General features: G+C 29.1%; 1 protein-coding gene across 10 annotated transcripts in view; it reads right to left on the bottom strand.

Annotated features, from left to right (window-relative positions):
- LOC147816142 (uncharacterized) overlaps positions 1–23,238 on the bottom strand; it is a 44,766-nt gene extending 21,528 nt beyond the window's left edge. For 4 of the 10 annotated variants that reach the window (XR_015431793.1, XR_015431790.1, XR_015431789.1 and 1 more), the window contains exons 1-6: positions 20,278–20,702; positions 18,089–18,155; positions 14,910–14,976; positions 9,092–9,202; positions 5,681–5,770; positions 1,153–1,317 (exon numbers count right to left, since the gene is read on the bottom strand). Coding sequence is in view for 1 of the 10 variants with exons in the window: in XM_087158258.1 (XP_087014384.1) it covers positions 9,190–9,202; positions 14,910–14,976; positions 18,089–18,155; positions 20,278–20,448 (318 nt within the window). In the remaining 9 variants the exon portion in view is untranslated. Of the gene's footprint in view, positions 1–1,152; positions 1,318–5,680; positions 5,771–9,091; positions 9,203–12,126; positions 12,179–14,909; positions 14,977–18,088; positions 18,156–20,277; positions 20,703–22,858 lie in introns of those variants that run through there. The other 6 variants (XR_015431794.1, XR_015431795.1, XR_015431788.1 and 3 more) reach the window with 5 other exon arrangements.
- Between the last annotated feature and the right edge of the window lie 300 nt (positions 23,239–23,538).

Below are 23,538 nucleotides of genomic sequence, written 5' to 3'. Positions count from 1 at the left end.
ACTGAAGGACAGCTCTTTCTAAACTAACTACTTGTTTATAATTGACAGATATTGAAGGAGAGGAGGTATTCATTAAGAATCCATCAATATTTTACAGTGTATTTTCAAACCTTCCTTTTTAAAAAGAATAAACTATAAATTTCTGAAAGTTCTACTTTCTTTATTTTTCTGGTTAGTCAAATTTTGAGCAGCCAGGCTTTTACTGTATATCCATAGAATGAAATATGTGGAATGGAATTCAAAATTCATAAAAAAAAAAAACTTTTTTCATTTTGTAATATCACAAGTTAAACTATTTCCATAGCTACAAAGTATGGTTACAAAATTCAATTTAATGTTTACCATTACTGTCATAAAATAGAAACTTTTTTTTAAACTAATATTAAAGTCCCCTGTGAAATTGCAACAGCTTTCACTTTTAACGCATTGTATATTTCATTTTTTATCACTAATTGTTTTAGAATTATTTAAAAGTAAAATCAGATTATCTAATTTAAATACAATTTTTAATTATTTTATCAAACTCAAAAAAAAAAAAAATTATAAATAAAATATTCTTGCACTATAAAAAAATTATAATTTATTTGAAATACAGTACGACCTCAAAAATCCGGACTTCTGAAATCCGGAAATCTCTAACCTGGTAACAAGAAGCACAATATGGGAAAATGTTCTAGAGAAGGCCAAAGTGGATTGCTGTAGCAATGATGATGATGAGTACAACAAAGTTAACAGTTTACTCAAGTTTATACCCAAAATATAAATATTTGCTTCAATCTTATTCTGTATAAAAAAACACAGCTTTGCGTGCCTGGACAGGGATTGAAATTTTCTATGTCGCAAATGAACAAACAAAAATTTTTACTCAATAGAACCAATTTAACCTCTTTCCTGGTAATAACTGATTGATTGAGCTGGTTATAAAGATTGAGGCAAATGTTTTTACTGAAAAGAAAACAGTTTATAAGTTTAGCCTAACAGGCATTGTCTAATGCCCTTTTAAACTTTGATTCATTTTAGACCCTTGGAAGGCACAATATAACAAAGAGTTATTGTAATTTCATGCTAATTAATATGAGAATAAGATAAATTTCAATGACGAACATTCACAACACTGAAGATAATTAAGAAAATAGGAAGATGTAAACTTACTTTACCACCTTTTTCAACTCAGGCATATACTCTGGTCAAAAAATCTCCTTCTCTACAACGTTTTGAGACTCCAATAGTAGCAGCATCTGTAATGAGCAGGTCTAGCCTGCATTTATCAATCCACGCAGGCCCCAAGTGACTATCAGGAGTGGTGTTAAAATCCCCCTAAAACAGAAATAATTCTGAATACATGAATCTACATACTTAAACCTATGATGTATTTCAGAATATGCACGAACAGAAAACATGTGTAGAAATGTAACATGAATGAACAAGCTTCATGTGTTTTAAACAAGATGTTTCTTTGGCTTTTTATTTTATTTTGTTCAATAATCACATTGTTTAACTAATTTTATCTTTAGTGATCAGAAAAGTAATTTGGTGTTTGTTATATGAAGCATTTGTAGAACATTCCATCACATAAATTTATTTTAGACATATTTGTAGAGAAGCTACAATATTTAAGCACTTCCAATCATTTATTTGTATTTATTTTTAGAAAATCGATTCCTTTCCTTTCCGAATCAAACCCTTCCCATTCAGAAAATTTAAGAGAAAATTGTATTTTTTATCAACTGGTTCTATTCAAATTAAATTTTTTATGTATAAAAAAATTTAAATATTTTAAAAAACCGTTTAGAATAAACCAACCTACCTTGATGGCATAAAATTTATATTCTTTAGTTAGTTTGTAAATTCATTATGAATTTAGAAAATCATTCTTTTTTATTCATATTTTAATGATTTCTTTTATAATAATTGGCACAATATTAACTTTAGGTAATTGATACTTAATGGAGTATAATTTTGAAGGATCATATATTCTTTTAATTGATAGAAATTTTAATCAAATAACATATTTTTAGATTTTAAAAGTACTATCTTAAAAAATTTTTTTTATATATTTTTTTCCTTTTAAAAAACCTTTAGTTTGTTTACTTCCTAGAGGTTAAAATTTCTTTGAAAGAAATAATTTAATTTTATATAAACTTGAAATATTTTCACATGTTAATATAAAGTAAAAAATTCGTTCATAGTTCTTAATAGTGAAAAATTAAAATTTTGCGTAAATATTAAAAATATTAACATTACATAACATATTAATAGCTACAAACTATTTTGGTGAGAATGCATTATTTCTAGTTTAAAAAATATTAAAGCTTTGCTATCAAATTCTTTATTTAAAATGCATTTTTATGTTCAATTATTAAATAGATTGATCTGTAGTTACAAAATGCAATATATAAACATTGTTAAGCGATATGTACCGCTTCAGTTAGTTTTCTAACTTATGGAAGCATTTTAAAAGTTAATAGTTTATAATAGATGAGTTTAAAGTAAGGAAATTTGATTATCACTTTTTCAAAGTCAATCATAGTTCTCTCTATTTTTAAACTAATTAATTGTTTCATAATACTGTAAAGAGAAGTTTTAACCAGGTTGTTTCGTTAATTCATAGGATATTATTCATAGTTGTTTTAATATTTGATGCTACAATCCGCTATTTTACACATTTGCAATAGATATTATAAAGTACAATGGAATTTTATAAAATTAATACTTAGTTTAAATACAAGCTGGAATATTCATTTTGTGCTATTATTACCTTTTGTTACAATCAGTTAAGATTTATTTTTGTGTAAAGTAAATAATAAAAAAACTCAGGTGGTTTGAGCAACTTTAGTAAATTCTATAACGTAGAATATTTGTAAGAGAAAAACTAAATTATTAAAAATTATTGGATATAATTTTTTTTTAGAATATTTCCCTGGGATCAATAAAAGTATTTTGAATAGTTAGAATTAATTGATAGTATAACTTAACCCAGAATTAAAATGTGTCAGAAATTAATTAGATATTTTGTTTCTGTACACATTATTTAATATACCTGTAGTAAAATAAATTGGTTACTTTTTTGAAGGAAAACTAGATTCATTCTGATTGGATGCTTATAAAGAAGTTATTCTACAGTTTTTATGTACTTGTTTGTATTTTGATTTGTTATATTGAAATAAAATAATATTCTTTTCTTAAGGTCATGTTTTATTTTAAATTTTAAGCATTTATTAAAATTCTAGCTTTATTTATTTAAAATCATAGAAATTGATGTGTCATTTACATGTACCCAGTATTTTTTTTAAAAACTATTTATGCCTATGTCTTGTTTATCTATTATTGAATATGAATATTATTGAATAGAAAGTTATCCAATATTAAATATGAATAATATTGAAAATAAAAATAATGACTGGGTTGTGGCTTTGTTTCTATCAAGAAAAGCTAATTGTAGGTTTAATAAATATAATTATTTTAATTTTTTTTCATAACTTTAACTTATACACTAAGTTGCTATATGTTTTATCTTAGAATAAAATTTTTATTTAGTTTTACCTCATAATGTGTAAAAAAATGTGAACACGCAATGTTTTTATACGATTCGACTTTTAACTTATTGTATTTATAATTGTTTAAAATGATCTAAAAAAATCTGTTTTATTATGTAAGAAGATTCATTGGATGATAATTGAATATGAATTAAACTTTTTACCCATCATTTTGCTTTTTATATCGTCATAAATTTTTTTGCATAAAATGATAATTATTGTTTTATTACAATATAAGCAGCTAAAATGCAAGAAATTACTATTGCTGATATCTGCAGAGTAAAACAAACGCTCGTGACAATATATGTTCCCAAAATATGAATTGTTATCAACATACAGTAAATTTGTTAAAACATTTGAAATTAAAGGCAAGTTAATGAAAAAAAATTGCCGCGATAACTAAAATAAAGATGTGATATCAGCAAGGGCGGCATTAAAGTTTTCTATTGACCCAAGTGTAAGGTGAGTTAAGGGTGGTATATCGGCAAAGAAATTCGCTTAAACTCCTGAAATAAAGGTGCGATAGCGGCAAAGACGTTTTCTAATCAAACTACAGTTAAGGTGGTTTAACGGCAATTGAGGCAACGACGTGTGCCAGTGAACGTATTCAGTTTTTGATAAAAAGGCAAAAGGGACATCATAAAGGTACAATAAAAGCCTTTATGGCAATTTTCTCTTTATTCTGTGAAATGAAATTTGTTTTCCGGTATATAACAGGCAAAAATGGCAAAGCAATCCAAAGGCAACAAAGTAGTACCGGTCCTTTAACGATTGCCAGAAGTTTGCCTGAACTGCCATGCACTGGCCCTCATTTCACTTTATTAACGGAACCAATACGGCGACGAAAAGCCTGCCGTAATGGCACTTTAGGTGAGACTACATTGTCCCTTCACTAGCCCAAAAGTCGTGTGCTTGTTGGGTACTGATTGTGATCCTACTTTTATCAAAAACATTGCTGCACCCAACACATGCCCATCATAAAAAGCTTTGATCAAGGTCATCATCAACCTGCATAAACAATATTTTATTTTAGGGTAGCCAGATTTTTCAACAAAAAATAAGCACACTTTAAGTATTTTTCAAGCACTCAAAAATATTTTTAATCACTATAAAAAAATCATAATTAGGATCTGTGCAGTAATAAAAATCATTTTTTTCTTTGTTTAAAGTTCTTAATTTATAAACATAAAATCAATAAAATTCAATAACATTTTTAAGAACTTAACATAAACATGATAAAATAACTAGTTTCTGATAAATATGGTAGAGAAAATTGTGAAGATCATACTTTTTTTGTAATTTAAAACCCCAATCGCCACAGCAAAGAAAAAATCTCTTTTTGAAAGATAGAATTAAACACTTTTTTCAAATCCCGAATATAAAAAGCACCTTTAAGAGCTTTTAAAAAACATAAATCAAAAATAAGCACCTTCAAGCATTTTTTAAAAACGCTACACACTCTGTATTTAAATAAAGGAAAATTTTATTTTTCATTACACTATACATTCCCAAAAATATTTTGAATTAATAAATAAACATAGTAAGAAATATATATAAACTTATTGCTGTTAAGAGTGCCAATGGTCATTAGCAGCAAAATAAGCATGATGTTTCCAGTGAACTTGCAGTTTTATATTTAACTTTGTAAAAACTAACATTAACATTGTTGTATTAAATTTCTATATCTAATCATCTTGTTCCTAACTGTTATGTTCCTAATTATGATAAAGTTAATATGTTCCTAAACTGTTATGTTCCTAATTATGATATTAAAAGTAAAATACAAAAGTGAGGTCGTTATTACTGTGATAACATATTATTGAGTAACCATTAATTCCGACATATTAGCACTGAATAATGTTTTTATTCACAATAAAAACACTGAAGCTATGCATTTCAGAAAACTGTCTTGTCTTTTCCCCCCATTCTGTTTTGATGGTGATGAGATTTAAGATATTTGACTCTCACACAACACATTATAATAATATTATTTGTATTTTACAATGTGTTTTGTGTAGCAAAATTTTTTTTATTGACCAGCTCAAATGTGTAAACAGGCTAAATAACATAAGATGTCTAGATAATGACTTATCGTCTTAAATTATCAATATAAAGAGGATCAACAAATAAATGCATCCACATACCTGTCAACATAGGAGAAAAAAAAATAACGGAGATTTTACTAGGGACATTTTTTAGACTGCAAGTAAATTTTTGATGCATCATGCATAATCCTGTAAGTCAAAAAGAGAAATTCAAAATTGGAAATAATATACGCACTTACATTATGCTAAGTAAAAAATATGTATATAAATCTTAATCTAAAGAAGATTTTTTTTTGCTTATATTTTTAAATAATAAGCAAAAATATATAAATTAAAGATTTTTTAATTTTATTTTTGCCATCAATAGATATTTTATGGAAAAATATTTTTTTTAAAACATTTCTTCAACAAATACAAAGAAACTTACTGAATATACGGGTAAACAGGAAACAGTTTTTGTTACAAAACAGGAGACGATTGAAAAAATACGCTTAAAAAAGAAGTTAAGACTATTTTGTGTGCAGCAAATTTAGTAACCAACTATGCATTTTAATTGTTGTGTTAGGGAAGAAAATATAAAATCTAAATAATGTAGGAAAATATAACTTATAAGCAACTAATTTTGAAATAGAAATTTTACAATATACAGATCTCGCTTGAAATTACTTAATTATATAAGCTAGTTGATGAATTTCATTGTATGTTTATTAAATATTTATGTTCTTGAAAAAATTACAAAATCTAAATAATGTAAGAAAACATAATTTATAGGGAACTAATTTTGAAATACAAATTTTAGAGTATCTTATCTACAGTATCGCATTTAACAGATATGGCTTGAAATTTTATTAAATTATAGCTAGTGGATAAATATGCACTCTAAAATGCTGACACTCTACTTGCAACAATACTGATTGTACTTTTATTATTCCAGTTATAAGAAATAGATTAGAAGAATCTTATACTAAGTAAAATTAATCATAGCCTAATTTTAAACTTTTAGCAACGAATAATTGATCAATATATAACTATACCATTTAAAAAGTGTTTACATAATGAGATGTTAAATATATAAAAGGTAATGTAGGGTAGTTAAAGGAAGTAGTAAATGAAACATTTATGCAGCAAAGCTGAAAACCAGTACCTAAGTTACAATTATCTGGACTAGTATGTTACAAAAATAAATTAATAAATGACAAAGGATTTAAAAATTTAGACTGTAAGCACTTGACACCATTCTTTATTAATTGATAATTTTTTTTGTTTGATTTCAGTAGTTATCATAAATTTTGAAATATACAAGAAAGAGAATATTGAAAGTTATTTTTCAATTATGTAAATACTTTTAACTAACTATTGTAAATTCTTGAGAATAGTTTTTTTTCCTTCTTTTTTTTTGCGAAGCATTCTCCTCAAGTAGGAAGAAAAAGTGCAGTAAAAATAGAAAAATAACTTTAGAAAATCTGTAAGAATCTGGCACAAATGTTTCAAAAAAAAATTTTTTTTTTAAAAATAACTTTACATAGAAATACTTATAAATTATGTTATTTTATACCAAATAAAAATTAATGTAATTTTGTTCCTCTGTGTCCATTCATAAGAGTATAGTCATTGAATGTATTTCATTTTATTGAAATAAAAAAGTTGTACAAAATTTCAGAGTCATGCTAATGTCAACATAGTTGTTTACTTGCCTTCAGTTAATATTCATGTTGTCTCATAATAGAAAAAATAATTATTAGTAAGTAATTTTAAAAACTAAATGAATAAAGTTAACATGTTAATGTATTAGGATGTATTTTTTCTTGTACTGATTTATATACTACAGTGTAAAGTAGAAAGTTAAAAGTCCTGCCTAATGATTTCCTCTTAAATTTGCTTGAAACATTTCTGTAATTTTTAAATTTAGAATAGGGTTAAACTTTTATAAATGACATACTTTGCATCCTAACAGGGATAAGACACTATTTTTGCACATTCAGAATGCAATGGAATAAACTGGATGAAATGGAAGAAATCCTTAATTATCACAGAGAATAAAATTAAAATTTATGAAATTAGTTGAAACTAAGTTTTTAAACAGGTTTTGTTCATTTATATTGAATTTGTAAATTTAATATAAAAGATAAAACTAAAACTATAAATTCCACGTTTAAATTTATTTATAAAATTATTCATAAAACAAAAAATTAAAGAAGATAAACTTTATTAAGCTAAATTTATTAAGAATTATTCTATACTTATATTTTATTCTATACCAATTAGGAGTAAAAGATATTAATGCAAATAAAATTGATTTCAATTAATTATAATTTTTTTAATGCTTTTGTTGTAAGCAATTTCACCTTTTTATGTCCTAATCAAACTTAAGTTCAGCATTTAATTTATGATAAACATCTTTTTTAAAAAAGAAAATCAATAAATAAAAAATAATAATATGCTTTCTTCATTCTTGTAAGAATTATAAATTAATAACTCTCTAAAAGATTAGGAATTAAATGACAATACTAAATATTAAAAAAAAAATTATTATGTTATTTACATAATAAAATATATAAATCATTGTTTAGAGTTTTGCAGAGCAGTTTTGTTCTGTTGGAGTACAAACTTCATGATCTCCTTTAAACTTAATATGCAGAAATATTAAAACATTAATGTTAGCATATAATTTATAACCCTTTGAAAATCATACTAATATTAAGCTATATTTCTATTAATTTATTAGTATTAGAGACATAGAAATTTAAAAAAAATTACAGCTAATTTAACACATTGGACATTTATTATTCAGTTATTTATTATTCAGATCATCAATTCACAACAGAATACGGATTAAATAAAGAATTGTGTAGTATTCATATTCGGAAACAGATTTGTATGATCAATTCTTTAAAAAAATTACTTAACACATAAATAAACTTTTGCATTTAAAAAATATAGTTCAGGCAAATCTCTTCTCCTTTAGGTGTTACTTTTTAAGTCACAAATATTGGGAATTATAATGAGAAATGTGAATTTAAGGGCTATTAATCCATAACCACTCTCAAATAAAGAAAAATAAAAAATTGTGATTTTAATAATTTATATGTATATTGTAATAATTGAATTTTTCTTCAAAGTTAATAATGAATTAACTATTGACAATGTAAGAAAAACTAAATTGTGCCTTAAATGCATATAATTTTGTAAGACTTTAAAAATAAATATATATACCATTGAATTAGTAATAAAACTGATAACTGATTTTTTTGGAATATTAAAAAACATAAATAAAAAAAATGTGATTGTCAATTAAAATAACTTTGCACAATTTCTTGATCCATAAGAAATTAGGACAATATATATCCTTCTTAATGAAGAAAAAATATTTTTATTTCTTGAAAAAAGAAGTACTTTGAAAAATTCTTATTTATAAATGTTTTCTACTAAAATTAAAATGTTTTAATTATATATAGATTAATACAATAAGTTAAAAATATTACACTTATTATCAGCAAAAATTTTACTTACCAGATGAAACAGTGAAGACAGAGTTGTAGTCAGGCATGGTAGCTTGCTTGGTTGAATCATCTTGTATGTACACAGGTTGATTTGTTTATGATCTTTCGTTATGAACTTTCACTAGAAAAGAATAAAACGCTTAATGAACATTTATTTTTAATTTATTAATGTATTTCAGTTAACAAAATTACGTTAATATCTGGTGAAAATGTGAGAAATTTTTAATGGCCACTTTAAAAAACTAGCTGTCTTTTCAAAAGGAAAATAAAAAAAATATATAAGTTTAGTTTTTTTTATTGACTTTTATACTTTAGAAAAATTGACAGTTAAAAGGATTTTTTTTTTACATAAAACATGATTATAAAGAAGCAATGATTTCATTTAACCACATGCAACAACATAAAATTAAAAAAATAGAAGGGTAGTTTAATTAATAACTAGCCATCAGGTCAGCTGATAGCTTTTTGTTTTTGACTGCCAGTGATACCAACATCAATTCTTTCATAGCATCCAAAATACTTTATCTTCAGTATCCAAAAATACTTCAAGGATGTTCAACATTTTCACCCTCTAAGTTAGAAAGCAAAAAATATTTTAAATTAAATTTTTTAAAAAAAACCTGGGGCTTGAGCGGTTACCAGGCGCGACGGCAGGTGGTGGATAGCTGAATGTCCTGTAGCACTGACAGGATAGCCTCTGAATAACAAATAGGAGGTCGCGAACCAACTCCCGTAACCCAGGTGTTACGCGACCCGTGTCTTGGGTGAATGGCACTGCAGTTATAGTGTCTTAACGGAGCCTCTAGTTTGACTGGCGAACATCTAGAGTAATTGCCTTACCCAGTAACTCAGGCAATGCTGCGCTGACTTTCTTTACCTGAGCTTTTTATTTGAGGTAATTTATGGCTGAAAATGACAAAAATACAACTCAAATTACTGCATTTGCAGGTGAAAATCCCAAAGTAGACCTTTCTGCAAAAGAAAAGGAAACCAGGGAAAAACCAACTGAAGGAGAAAAAATGAACCCTTCATCAAAAGAGGTAGAAATCACCTCTACCCAATCAACATCTCAAGTGGGGCAGGAAGCTATTAATAGCATGACTGCCTCCATGGATGGGATCAAACTTAAAAAAAGACTATCTGGTGCACAGAAAAAGAAACTTGCCCGAGAAAAGAAGATGGCTGAAGGTACCTGGGTAGAAAAACCCAAACCAAAGCAGAGAGGCGAGAAAAGACAAAGCCAAAGGATGGAACAAGATGTAGCCCCAAAGGCTGCCAGGAAAGAAGGACCTGAAGGTATAACCTTTAAGGAAGCTCTAACGGCAGTCAAAATGGCTGTGATTCTTGAAGGACATCCTCTTGAGCGCTTATCCGAAGAACAGGCCCTAGACCTTGAGTTCTTGATAACTGAAAAAATTTCTAGAAATGAAGAGGGTTTTGTCCCCACTTTTCTTTCTGGCAGACTAGAAAATGGGGCACTTATCATCAACTGTGCAGATCTGGGGAGCTCTAAGAGGCTGGAACAGACTGTAGTTGAGTTAAACCCATGGCAGGAGCAAACTCTCTTGGTAGGAGAGGCAAGGAAACTTGTCAGAACTACTAAGATCATTGCTAAACTGCCGAAAGTCTGTAGTAAACTGGAGCCCAAAGAGGTCCTGAGAAAGATTGAGGCACAAAATGGTGGGCTTACTCCAACCGAATGGAACATACTTCATCGGAAGAATGAACCATCAGGACAGACCATCGTCCTTAGCGTGCTTGAACTGGACGCGGCAACACTTGGCAAAAGGGGATATAAATTTTATATCGGACTTCACCAAGTTCAAGCCAAAGTCCTAGACAAACCTTCCAAAAACAATGGGGGTGAAGGTTCTTCAAGCCAACATCCACCACAGTAGAAGTGGCACCACAAACCTCACCAAGAAATTTCTTGATGAGGATTTTCACCTGGCCCTGATCCAAGAACCTTGGCTTGTCAGGGGAAAAATCAGTGGCCTCAAAGGAACAAAAGGCAAGCTCATTTATAATCTTAATAGTGAAGCTAGAACATGTATCCTAATAGATAAAGATATTAAGGTTCTACCTCTAACAGATTTTATTCATAGGGATTTAACAGCAGTGAAAGTCAGACTCAATATAGAGGGAAGAGACCGAGAAATTGTTTTTTGCTCAGTCTACCTACCCTATGAAGAGAAGGCTCCACCTGATCAAACACTGCACAAACTCCTGCAGTTTTGTGCAGAAAACAGCTTGCAGGTAGTCCTAGGGCTTGACTGCAATGCTCACCATACTGTATGGGGCAGCACAGACACAAATAAAAGAGGTGAGTGTCTTTTAGAATTTATTCTTAATTACAATTTAGATATTTTGAACAAAGGCAATGACCCTACCTTCATAACTTCTAATCGTTCTGAAGTAATTGACATTACTATAGCAACACCGGCTATTAGTAAAAATATCACAAAATGGAAAGTAGATGGGAGACCATCAGGTTCTGACCATCAAAACATCCATTTTGAAATAAACTCCAATATAAATATTGACCGCTGCTTCAGAGACCCAATGAGAACAAATTGGAAGAAATTCCAAGACGATATCATGGGACTGACTCAACTGGGAGAAAATTATATTAGAGATAATTATGATCTAGAAATTGCAGCAGAAACTCTGCAGAACGAAATTCTAGGTTCATACAATAAAAATTGCCCAATATGTACCAAAAGAGCAAAGCCCCAATGTCCTTGGTGGAACAACTCCTTGGAAACTGAAAGGGCAAATGTTAGAAAACTCTTTAATAAAGCAAAGAAACATGGTGAGTGGGACAACTATAAAAGAGCCCTCACCAACTATAACAAAAATGTCAGAAAAAGCAAACAAGAATCCTGGAGAAAGTTCTGTGAAGAGGTAAATTCTATCTCTGAAGGAGCTAGACTGCAGAGAATCCTTAGAAGGGATGAACCCATGATGGTTGGCACCTTAAAGGATGAGGATGGCAACTTTGCTACCACTGGAAAAGAGATAATGGAAGTTATGGCCAAAACTCACTTTCCAGGAGCCATTGATATGGATAGCAATGAAGGACAGCATTTCATTGGATCTGTAAAAAGAATACAAAGAAATCAATGGACCTATGCTAAGAACGTTATCAATCAAAACAATGTCAGGTGGGCTATCTCCACCTTCAAACCACTTAAAAGCCCTGGACCTGATGGAATCATTCCTGTAATGATCCAAAAGGCAGGAGATCCTATCATCCCTGTGTTAACCAGAATTTACAGAGCCAGTCTGGCACTGGGACATATTCCAAAGCTATGGCAAAAGACCAGGATTGTTTACATTCCTAAACCTGGCAAAAGTAACTATGACCAGGCTAAGTCTTTCAGACCAATTAGCTTATCTTCATTCTTTCTCAAAATTATGGAGAAAATTATTGATAGGCATATTAGGGATTACCTGGGTAGCAATAACCCCTTGCATAATCTACAGTTTGCCTACCAACCTGGTAAATCTACAGAGACAGCCTTACACAAGCTAGTATCTAAGATTGAAGACACCCTGGAGAGAAAGGAAATTGCATTGGCCACCTTCCTAGATATTCAGGGTGCTTTTGATAATACCTCTCACCCATCCATCCTTAATGCCTTAAGGGAAACAGGGATAGACCAAACTTTATGTTTATGGATTAAGTCCCTACTTATGGATAGAGCCATTCAAATGAATATCTTCAACGAGACATTAGAAAAGAAAACAACCAGAGGCTGTCCACAAGGAGGTGTACTATCACCATTACTTTGGAATCTGGTTGTAAATAGCCTAATAAAACATCTAAATAATATAGGCTACTATACCCAGGGATATGCGGATGACATTGTCATACTCATCCTTGGCAAATATTTTCACATAACTTGCTAACTTATGCAAAACGCCCTAAGTTATGTAAGCAAATGGTGCAGGGAGAGGAATCTGGACATAAATCCACAGAAGACCAATCTAGTACCATTCACTCGTAAAATAAAAAGGGAAGGCTTTTTTATCCCAAAACTTTTTAACGTTGAAATCAATATTGCCTCTGAGGTGAAATTTTTAGGCTTAATTCTTGACCAAAAACTCACCTGGAATAAACATGTTGATTACAAAATCAATCAAGCAAAAAAATGCATAATGATGTGCAGACGCAGGCTTGGTAAAAATTGGGGTTTACAACCAAAAATGATGTTTTGGATGTACACAGCAATTGTCAGGCCTGCTTTCACATATGCTTCAGTGATATGGTGGTGTAAAGTGGAACAGAAAACTGTGAAGGACAAGCTGGGAAGTCTGCAAAGACTGGCCTGCTTGTGTATCACAGGTGCAATGTCCACGGCCCCTACCAGAGCACTTGAGGCAATTCTGGACCTGACTCCTTTAGATATCTTCATGTGCAGCTCTGCCAGAATGACTGCATATAGAATGCAATTGCAATATCAATGGTATGACAGGCCCTCTTCTGGAGGTCATACCAGTATTACTAAGAAAATTTACCATCCAACTCTCCTTATGCCTTCTGACTGCATGGAGAGAAAGTACGTGTTTAAAAGACCATTTGAAGTAGTTTTTCCTACCAGAGAAGAATGGGATAACAACACGATCGATACAAAAAATGATGATCTAATCTGGTATACCGATGGATCAAAGAAAGGTAACCTCTCAGGACTGGGTGTCTGTGGCTTGTCACCAAGATTCAACCTTTTTGAAGGTCTTGGGGAGTATGCTACTGTCTTTCAGGTGGAGGTACTTGCTATAGTAAACTGTCTGCAAATAAATATTAAGAAAGGCTACCATGGTAAGCGGATTCTTATTTTCAGCGACAGTCAAGCAGCCTTGATGGCTCTTTACTCATTTCAAGTTAAATCAAAAATTGTTATGGAATGCAAGAATCTCCTAATAGAACTGGCAAAAAGGAATAAAATCATTCTTATTTGGGTACCAGGGCATATGGGAATTGATGGTAATGAAAGAGCTGATGAACTCGCAAAACAGGGATCCTCTTTCAATCCAATAGGAACGGAACCCTTCTGTGGAATCAATATGAAGACTACAAAGAAGGCCGTCCTAAAATGGGAAAAACAGGAGATGAACAAAGTTTGGCGCAATTCTCCTGGACAAAAACATGCTAAAAGCATGATCAGCAGCCCTTCTGCAAAAATTGCTTCTGAAATTCTTAGGCTCCCAAGATTGAAGATTCAAACAATTGCGGGCATTATCATTTTAGGAAGTGCTTTAAGTTGTCACCACTTTTAAAAGAAGAAAATAAGAAATAGAATTTCCAGTTTGTAAGGAAAAACTCAAAATTCCCTGCATCATTCCTTATATTTTTAAATTCCTGTTCTTCCTCTCGAGCGGTTGTTGCTTTTGAAGTTCAATCTAAAGTTATTTCCTTGTGAGAAATCTAGTCCAAGAATGAATTTATCATTGATATTAGTCTCGAAACCACGTTATGCCACATGATGGTAATTGGCCTCTCCAAATATAATCTTAAATAGGACCTTTCTGTTAACATTGATTTTATCTCTACAGACAGTCTGTAGCAACACATGGGCAAGGATACAGCAAAATTATATTTTTGGGAGGAAGCTATAATATTTTGCCAAATAAGATCATAAATAGGTATGTAATTAATTTGCTTAAATTGGATTATAAAATATATTAATACTTATTTATATTATATAATAATTATTGAATTATAAAACATATTACTGGACAATAATTTGAAATTTCATATTTAAAACATCATATATTTTAAAAGTGAGAGAAACCAATACTTAATTTTAATGAACCAAAATATTTACCAAAAAGCTTGTTCATGGATAAGAAATTCCAAAAATTCTTGCTTCCATTTTCTCATAATTTGTTCCCCTATCAAAGAAAAATATAAAGAATTCTTTTTATTATTATTATTTTAGTTTTTTTATTTGCAACAATTATGATTGATAAATGCAAAGAAAAACATTTTTAACATAATTACAATGTATTAACAAATGTAATGAAAAACATTTTTTTAACACAATTACAATCTATTAACAAACTTTAATTCAACACTTAAAAGTTAAGTACTTCTGAAATACTTTTTTTTCTTTTTATTTAATTAACTGCTGTTTATTAACCTTAGTATATGTTTGCAGAATGTTCAAATCAATACCTAAATCAAAATAAATAGCATTAGTAAATTGTTCATGATTAACTAGTATATACTATAACTTATATAATTACCTACATATTTTCTTTGAAAACTATAATTAAATAATATTTTCTTTAGATAACCACTAGTTTCAAATTTTTTATTAATAGCTGTTAATGATAATAAAGATAAGGTGTAATTTTTCAACAGATATGATTTACAGAAAAGTCAAAAATTTTACATGTTGCAAAAATAAAAAAAAACGGAGATTTTACTAGTGACATTTCTTAGGCTACTAGTTAAGTTTTACATCATGCAAGTCAAAAAGAGAAATTCAAAATAGGAAATAATGAAAGCTCTTACATTAAGCAAAGTAAAAATATATGTATATAAATCTTAATCTAAAAAAGATTTTTTAAAATCATTATTTATAATTACTATTTTATTCCATAATCGGTGCTGAACAGCTGACCCAATTTTTTGGGGGGGTTTATGACTACTTATGTTAAACTCCGTAACCTTGTAATTTTGAACCCAATCCAGAAGACAAGGGAACTCCTGGATCAAGTATTGAGAGAAATGTATCCTCATGGAGGACTTATTGATAGAACTAACCCGCATTTCTGTTACACGGGGAGGAAAACCACGAAAAACTCCCACGGTTAGCCTGACGGCAAGGGGACTTTAACCCATGACCTGTCTACCACTTAGGATATTTTTACTTAAACTATTAACACTCAACATACTGCAGTACTGGCAATAGTAACTATCTGTTGAGAAATGAGAGAAATATTTTTGCCATCAGCGGATATTTTATCACCGAGTTCTTTTAAACAAATTTCTTCAATAAATACGGAGATATTTGAGAATATATGGGTAAACAGAAGATAATAAAAAAACACAGTTGTTAAAAAACAGGAAACTTGGCAGGTATGTTTTTTTAGACAGTGCAACTTATCTATGACTGTTTCTACATTAATATGATTGAAACTTGGATATTGGCAATATTAGAATAAATCAATCATAATATCACTAATAAAAATAGAAGTTCAATATAATCCTCATTACAATGAGAAGTTCCTTAAACTTTTCAAGTGAATGCACTCTTAGAAGATTTGTTTTACTATTCCCAGCTATAAAATATTTTATGCATTTATGAGTAAGACCATCCTGCTATCAGGGGTCTGTTTAGGTTTTTCTGAGAGGTACCTATTCTTTAAAAAATTTAGACTGGCAATATTCACATAATTTGTGAAAAATTAAAAATTATATTAAAACATCAACACAAAATATGGATTTAGCGTTTCTTACGGGATACAAATATAAAATTTTAAGAAAAAGTATTTTGTGAAACTACCGTTTTTCCTAAAGTTGAATTTGTGAAGGTACTGCTGAACAGTAGTAAATTTGGCCTGGACAGACCCCTGACTATACACAAGAATATATTACGAAAAAATATTCCATTGCTTTATTTTTCTAATAAAACACAAGAGCTTTAGAATCAGCAATGATATCACAGACTGCATATTATTCCAGGATGATCAACAAGCAGAAAATTATTGAATTTCATACTATTGAGTTTGATTTAATTGATTCATTTAATTTCCTACGCAATTTTCAGAATAATCATTGTTGTAATTTATGGTCTTTTAAAAAATGAGCATTTATTATGATACAGTAAAACACATTAGTTCAAGTTCTCAGGAATCTGTCTAGGCTTTTTTAAGAAGTACCTATTTATTGAAAATTTAAAACATAATTTGCGAAAATTAAAAATTATATTCAAAAGTCAACACAAAAATACAATTAAGTAAGAAAATATTTTTAAAATTTGTCACTGCAAATAAAAATCATTTATGACATGTAAATTTCTATATATTTTCCCCCTTATATTCAAAAACATTTTTACAATTGTAAAAGTTTAGGCTAAAAATTTTATCCAAATTTTAAAATTCATAAAAATCATTGTCCATAGTTAAATTTCAACTTGAATTTAATAAAAACATACATTTAACAGTAATAGCACAAAAGTTATCCTCATAGGGAGATTGTTTTCAACTGAGTCATACAGAAAAAAGTTTTACAGAGGGAAAAAAATGTTTCATAAAAAAATAAAGGTCTATTAGAATAAATTTACAACAGTGTTTAAGAAAATGTTTGAATGTCGACTTCCTGTAAAGTTTATAGAGGGAGAGCCCCGTTGTTTAATTTTTTAAACTCAGAGGGAAACGAAAAACTTGCTTTGATATGGCTAAGCTTACCACATTGCATTATGAGCAAACATGTGCTATCTTTTTGTAAAAGACAGCTGGCAGAAAAGCTCCTCTTTTTCATAGATAGCAACGAGAATGGGGTTTGCAAGAGAACTTGCTCTTTTAAAATATTTTGTGAAACTACCATTTTTCCTAAAGTTGAATTTGTGAAAGCACTGCTAAACGGTAGTAAATTTATCCTGGACAGACCCCTGGCTCTGTCTGTCAATTTTAAAACTTACGAAGGGTTTATATTTTCTTGAAAAATTCTGTTTCCTATAAAAATTCACATGGAAATAAATTAAGTTAATAAAGTTTTAACATTATTGTTAATTTAATGGGTTAGATTAAAATGTAACAAAGCTCATACTTTGGTCCTGCAAAAAAATTCCCCGATTATAAAGAGCAATAATTCTAAAAAATAACACATACAACAATCAAATAAGTACATCAGTTAAGAAAACATGAGAAAAATAATAATTGGTTTAATATCTCCCTGAGGTATATGAAAACCTGTTTGAGCATATAAATACAGAAAAATACATCAACATCAGATAATTATAAAAAAATATTTGCTTTATTTAAATTCTAAACATACCTGCAATTGCCACTATGTCCTTTTCCAAAGATACAATGCATTCTATTGAATTGAGTAGAAATTTGTCCTGAAAAAGCAATTTATTGATTTAGGGAGAAATTAGGATTTAGGTAGATTGACACATTTATATTTTATACCCGTTATTGAACAGCCGACCCAATTTTGGGTTTACGACAATTAACAGGGTTGCGACACAAATCTGGAAAAAAAATTCTGTGCGTTTTCCCTATATATATTATACACAATATATTAGAAGGAAACACACAATCACTGTGCAAATGTCTGAGCTATTATTAGGATAACTAATACTAGTTTTAATTGCTATAAAATTTTAGAGAAATAAGGAGCAGTTCAACATACATAAGAAAATAATACAGCCAATGAAATAGTATAGTATAGCTGAACTATATTTAAATATCCTATAGATTGTTCCTTGAGAGATCAACATTTTGTAAAAGAAGAAAATAAGAAATAAATATTCCTGGTATTTTCTCAGTTTATAAGAAAATATAAAAAATTCCCTGAATTTTCCCTGTTATTTTAGTTGATTTTGTAATTCCCTGTATTTTCCAGGTTTTCCCTGTTCCCCCGGTGGAGTGGCAACCCTGACTAAGGTTCAACTCCGTAGCCTTGTAATTTCGAACCAATCCAGAAGACAAGAAACCTCCTGGATCAGTACGCCCAGAGACATCGAATTGTTATGGAAACACGGAGGACTTTGCGACTTGACAGATTTAACGTGCATCAGTCACCATTTACTACACGGGGAGTCTTCCGCTGGCCTGGGATCGAACCCACGAACTCTTGGACGTGGGTCCAGTGCCCTACTAACCAGCCTCGATTAACACATTTAGAGGGAAAAAACTTAACCATTAGCTGGGATAGCCTAGTTCAGGGGTGGCAAACCTTAATACACCAACGTGCCATTTTTTCTAAAAAATTGTTTAATGAGGTCATAGGCGTGCCGTCAAATAATTTTGACTTCGTGATTATTGGGAAAATAATAATACTAAATACTATCAACTCAAAACTCTTTATTTACATTGAAAGAAAATACATTTTCTGTTGTTGCAAATTAGATGACAAATAACTTATATTATGTTGTAAGATTTCAGTTTAAGCAAAACTGTTAATTTTTTTTTGCTAGTCATTTATTGTTAGCTTGTTTTTTGTGTTTATTAATTGTTTTTTTAGCATTAATTGTTAATTTTTTAATTAATAATTGTTTATTATATTGTTTGTTTTTTGTGAATTTTAATTTAATTGTTACACATGCTTCATAGTGTAATAACAATTCATAGTGTAATGACAATTGTGATCGGTGGCGTGCCCAAAATATTGTGTCGCGTGTCATGAATGGCACGCGTGCCATTGGTTCGCCATCCCTGGCCTAGTTGGAAGGGATTGTGAATTCGATCTCCGCCAGGCCATTACTCCCCCTGTAGTAAATGGTGATTGGTTCATGTTAAATCTATCGGGTCCGAAAGTCCTCCGTGTTCCTATAACAAATCATACCTCTTGGGGTCCTGAATTGGAGATTAATCACTCTCTGGTTCAGGTCAAAACTATGATCTGTGGATGAATGAATGGGTCTGCCTTTACAATTATATGTACTTAAATACAAAAAGGTGAGAAAGGGAAAAATTGTTACACAGATTTTCTATTAATTAATTAGTTCAAATTCATTATCTTAAGAGTAAAATATGGACATCCTGTTTGTGGTAAAGAAAATTTTCATGTGAATTTCTAAAATTTTATTTTTAAGTAATTGAATTCAAAACAGTGGAAACTTTTGAAAACACATATTGGGAAGAAAAAAAAATTCTTTTGAAAATTTCAAGTGCTACTCTAATATTTTTACAATTATAAAACTAAAATAAATAATCTATGAATCAGGTTAATATTAAAAAAAATTTGCGAAGGGTCCGATTAAAAGACAAATTATTTTGTGAAGCTTCCATTTTTATGAAAAGATATTTCGTTAACGGACCCAAATTTCTTCTAAGCAGACATAGTTTCATTTATGATTCATTCACTTTATTCACTGCTAAAGTGAATTACACAATGATTCATTTTAGCAAAAAACTGTAATAATACAAATCAAATACTGATCAGCAATTTACTAATATAGACAGTTTATTAATTAAAAATTTGATTTAATACACAAATTTAATTACTCAACTTCTTACCTTCTTAGTTTTCACCGATTTATTATTATTCACTAATTCTTCTACTTTTTCAAATAAAAATTGCACCTTTGTTCTGTATTTAGTATCTGCAAATCGATGCCTTGTTTTTTGAGTTTCTAAATCTTGCTTCCATCCTCTCTTCTTCTTTTCTACCTTAGACAATCGTCCCATTTCTCCACCCTTTCAATAGAATAAGAAGCATGAGTATGTTCAGGGTATTCTGCTACATTTTGGATTTTCAAATCCACCATTTTCCATGAATAATTCCAAGAATTTTTCAGGACTTACCGAAGTTACTATTTTCACAGACAAAAACACAACAAAAAATTAAAAAAAGCATTATAACAACAATAATTGAAATCAGGGTTTGTTGATTTAAATCAGCTTGTAAAAAGTAAAAAAACAGTGTTTTAAATTATTGATACTTTCAGTTTTGAAATTTATTTTAAATTAATTGTTGCATTAACTAATTTTGGTTAACGAACTTACTTGGTGTGAGTTAAATTCCAACAAATTTTAAATTACATTTTTAAAAATCTTTTGATTCTTGAGATTGAAAGTACACATTAAAGTAAACATTTAATGCTGTGTCGGTTTAGTACACTCTAAACCGCGCAATCGCGTAGGAAATGAGAGAGCTGGAAAACTTGTGTTTCTTTTTAAACAACTTAGTGGCAAATAACAAACTATTGTATTTATGTTATCCTTAATATTGCGTACATATCAGAGCTCATTCTAGGCAGAAAAAAGGGCAGGGTGCAAAAGTTTTTAAAAAAAAGGGCATTATTATTCTAAAAAGGCAATAATTTCTTTCTATGGGCTTTACACATTCTATTAAAAAACATTGTCAATTTTTTTTTTTTTTTTTACTTTACTAAAAGTACCAAAGCAAATTAATTACTAATTTTTATTAATAAAGTAACATATATATATCGAGTTAATGAGCTAATTAGCTTAGTAATTTATTTCAAATAAAATGCATGCATATATTAATAAAATAATAAATGTATGCTTTTAAGTGTCTGTATAGTGATGATTTAATAATTAAAATGATTAATAATAATTATGATTTAATGATAGTGAAGCAACTGCAAACTTTCAAAGACAAGTGCAACAAGGGGGTGTGATGGCTATTTTTCCTTTCCCATATAAATTTATGTAATGACAAACTAAATAAAAAGAGTTGCAAATAAAGAAGGGTTGAGGAAAGAAAGGGCAAAAAAGGTATGAAGTCTATTACATCAGGGCATTAATTTACTTCAGGGGCAACAGGGTAGATTCTTTTGACTAAAAGGGCAACAGGGTGCTGCTCCCTGTTTACCTTGCCTAGAATGAGCTATGCGTACATTAATTTCAAATCACAGAATAAAAATGTCTCTTATTAAAATAAATAACCCAGAATTAGAATTGTGCTTATCAATAACTTTTTTTCTTCTCATAATACGTTTACAGTATCTTTGACATTATCAGATTTTCTATAAAGAAATTTTGTGAAAAAAATTCCAATGAGTACATAGATTTAAAAAAAAAAAATTTTTTTTAGCATAACTTATCTAATTTGATAAATGAATATAAAATGATAAAATGAATACTTTAATATAAAAATGTATAGATTAAATATTTATTTTTTGATGAATGACTACATTTATAAACACAATCTGTTGCATTTATTTTGTCATTTTAAAAATAAAGAGAAAAAAAAAAGAAATCACAATTTTAAATTAAAATTATGGTTTGCTAATTGAATTTTTGTTTTAATAGTTAAAGAATTCTTTAAATTCTCTATTTCATCTAGTCTTTAAATTTCAATCATGCATTTGTTTCAAAATGGTTGCTATGCATTCAAAACTATGTATTATAGTGAAAAATTGTTTGAGGTAGTTAGTGCTTCTAAAATATTGTTATAATCCAGTTTCAATAGTAATTTAATTTTGATTAAACATGAATAATAAGTTCATTTATAAAGTTTTTTGAATCATAAATCAAAGTTCTTACAGTGCATTTAAATAAAAATAAAACTGATTTTTAAAAAAAAAATCATGAGCCCTTATTGAAATGACAGATATAACCAAAACTGTTATACTCTGCATTTTCATATTTATTGATTTTAAACTTAAAAAAACAGAGTAAAGAAAGAGTTGAAGCAATAAAATAGCTGAAAAAAATACAAAACTAAATGCTGTCAGATATATATGTAGTTATTTTAAGCTGATTATTTCATCTTTAAAGTTAGTGTAATACAAAAAGCCTAAACTAGAATTTTAAACTGATAAAATAAAAAAATTCTGAAATTGCAGAAGTTTTAAAGATAATTCACCCAAGAAATGATGTTCTATATTTCCTTTTTTGAGAGAATACCAAAATTTTTAAAGAACAGGATAAAAACATTTTAAATTTTAACAGAATATGAATGTGAGTGGGGATTTAGCAACAAATTTAGATATTTAGAACATTATGATATTGGAAGAGTAGGGGGTAAATTCCATTTTAAAAATTAGATTTTTCCGCGACCTAAACCAGTGACTTTCCATTATTTTTTTTAAAAAAATAGTTACAAATAAAGACAAATTTTGTTCAATACCGAAATCCATGACTTTCTAGGAGTGCGGATACCCTGAATAATAGATTCATTAATAAACAAAGAAACGCAAGCTATTAGAACATGAGCAAGAAATTAAAAATTTTAAAATCGCGATTAATTTTCTTTCAATGTGTGAACATAAAATATGAAACATAAAAGTAATTTAATTTATCACGAATTTATGCAACATCAATTTATGAAGTTATAGAGTTTATTATTCATAGTATTTTAATTCAGACTTTTAAACAATTCAATTGAAGGAGCAAAATAAAAGAAATTGACTGAATTAAAGAAAAAGAAATTAGCAAATCTAAAAAATTAAGTATAACCGAAAGAGCATTAGTGAATAATAAAAGTTAGTGACTGTTTAAAGATGAGGTTCAATGATTATCTAAAAATATTTTTCAATTTGTACGAAAATATTTCTACGCTTTTAGCTTACTCGTTTTCTGTGACTTTTCAATTTTTTTGGAAGTCAAAGTTCATACGGGGTGAGATAAAAGCGTATAGCAAACTATTAAATTAACATCTCAAAAAGGAGCAGAAAGAAAAATAAATAACTTTATTCTAAGCGTGGAGCATGGACACTAGAGTATCGTATGGAAGCCCATCTATTAAGTGTTTTCCGAATCACAATTCTTATTCAAGTGATTTACGAATCACACACTGAGATTCGTGTT

The sequence above is a fragment of the Parasteatoda tepidariorum genome, chromosome 2, assembly GCF_982258835.1.
Source record: "Parasteatoda tepidariorum strain Cologne lab strain chromosome 2, Ptep-v5.0, whole genome shotgun sequence".
Lineage (NCBI taxonomy): Eukaryota > Metazoa > Arthropoda > Arachnida > Araneae > Theridiidae > Parasteatoda > Parasteatoda tepidariorum.
The sequence above is the reverse complement of the archived record's forward strand: the minus strand, read 5'-3'. Positions and strand labels throughout refer to the sequence as shown.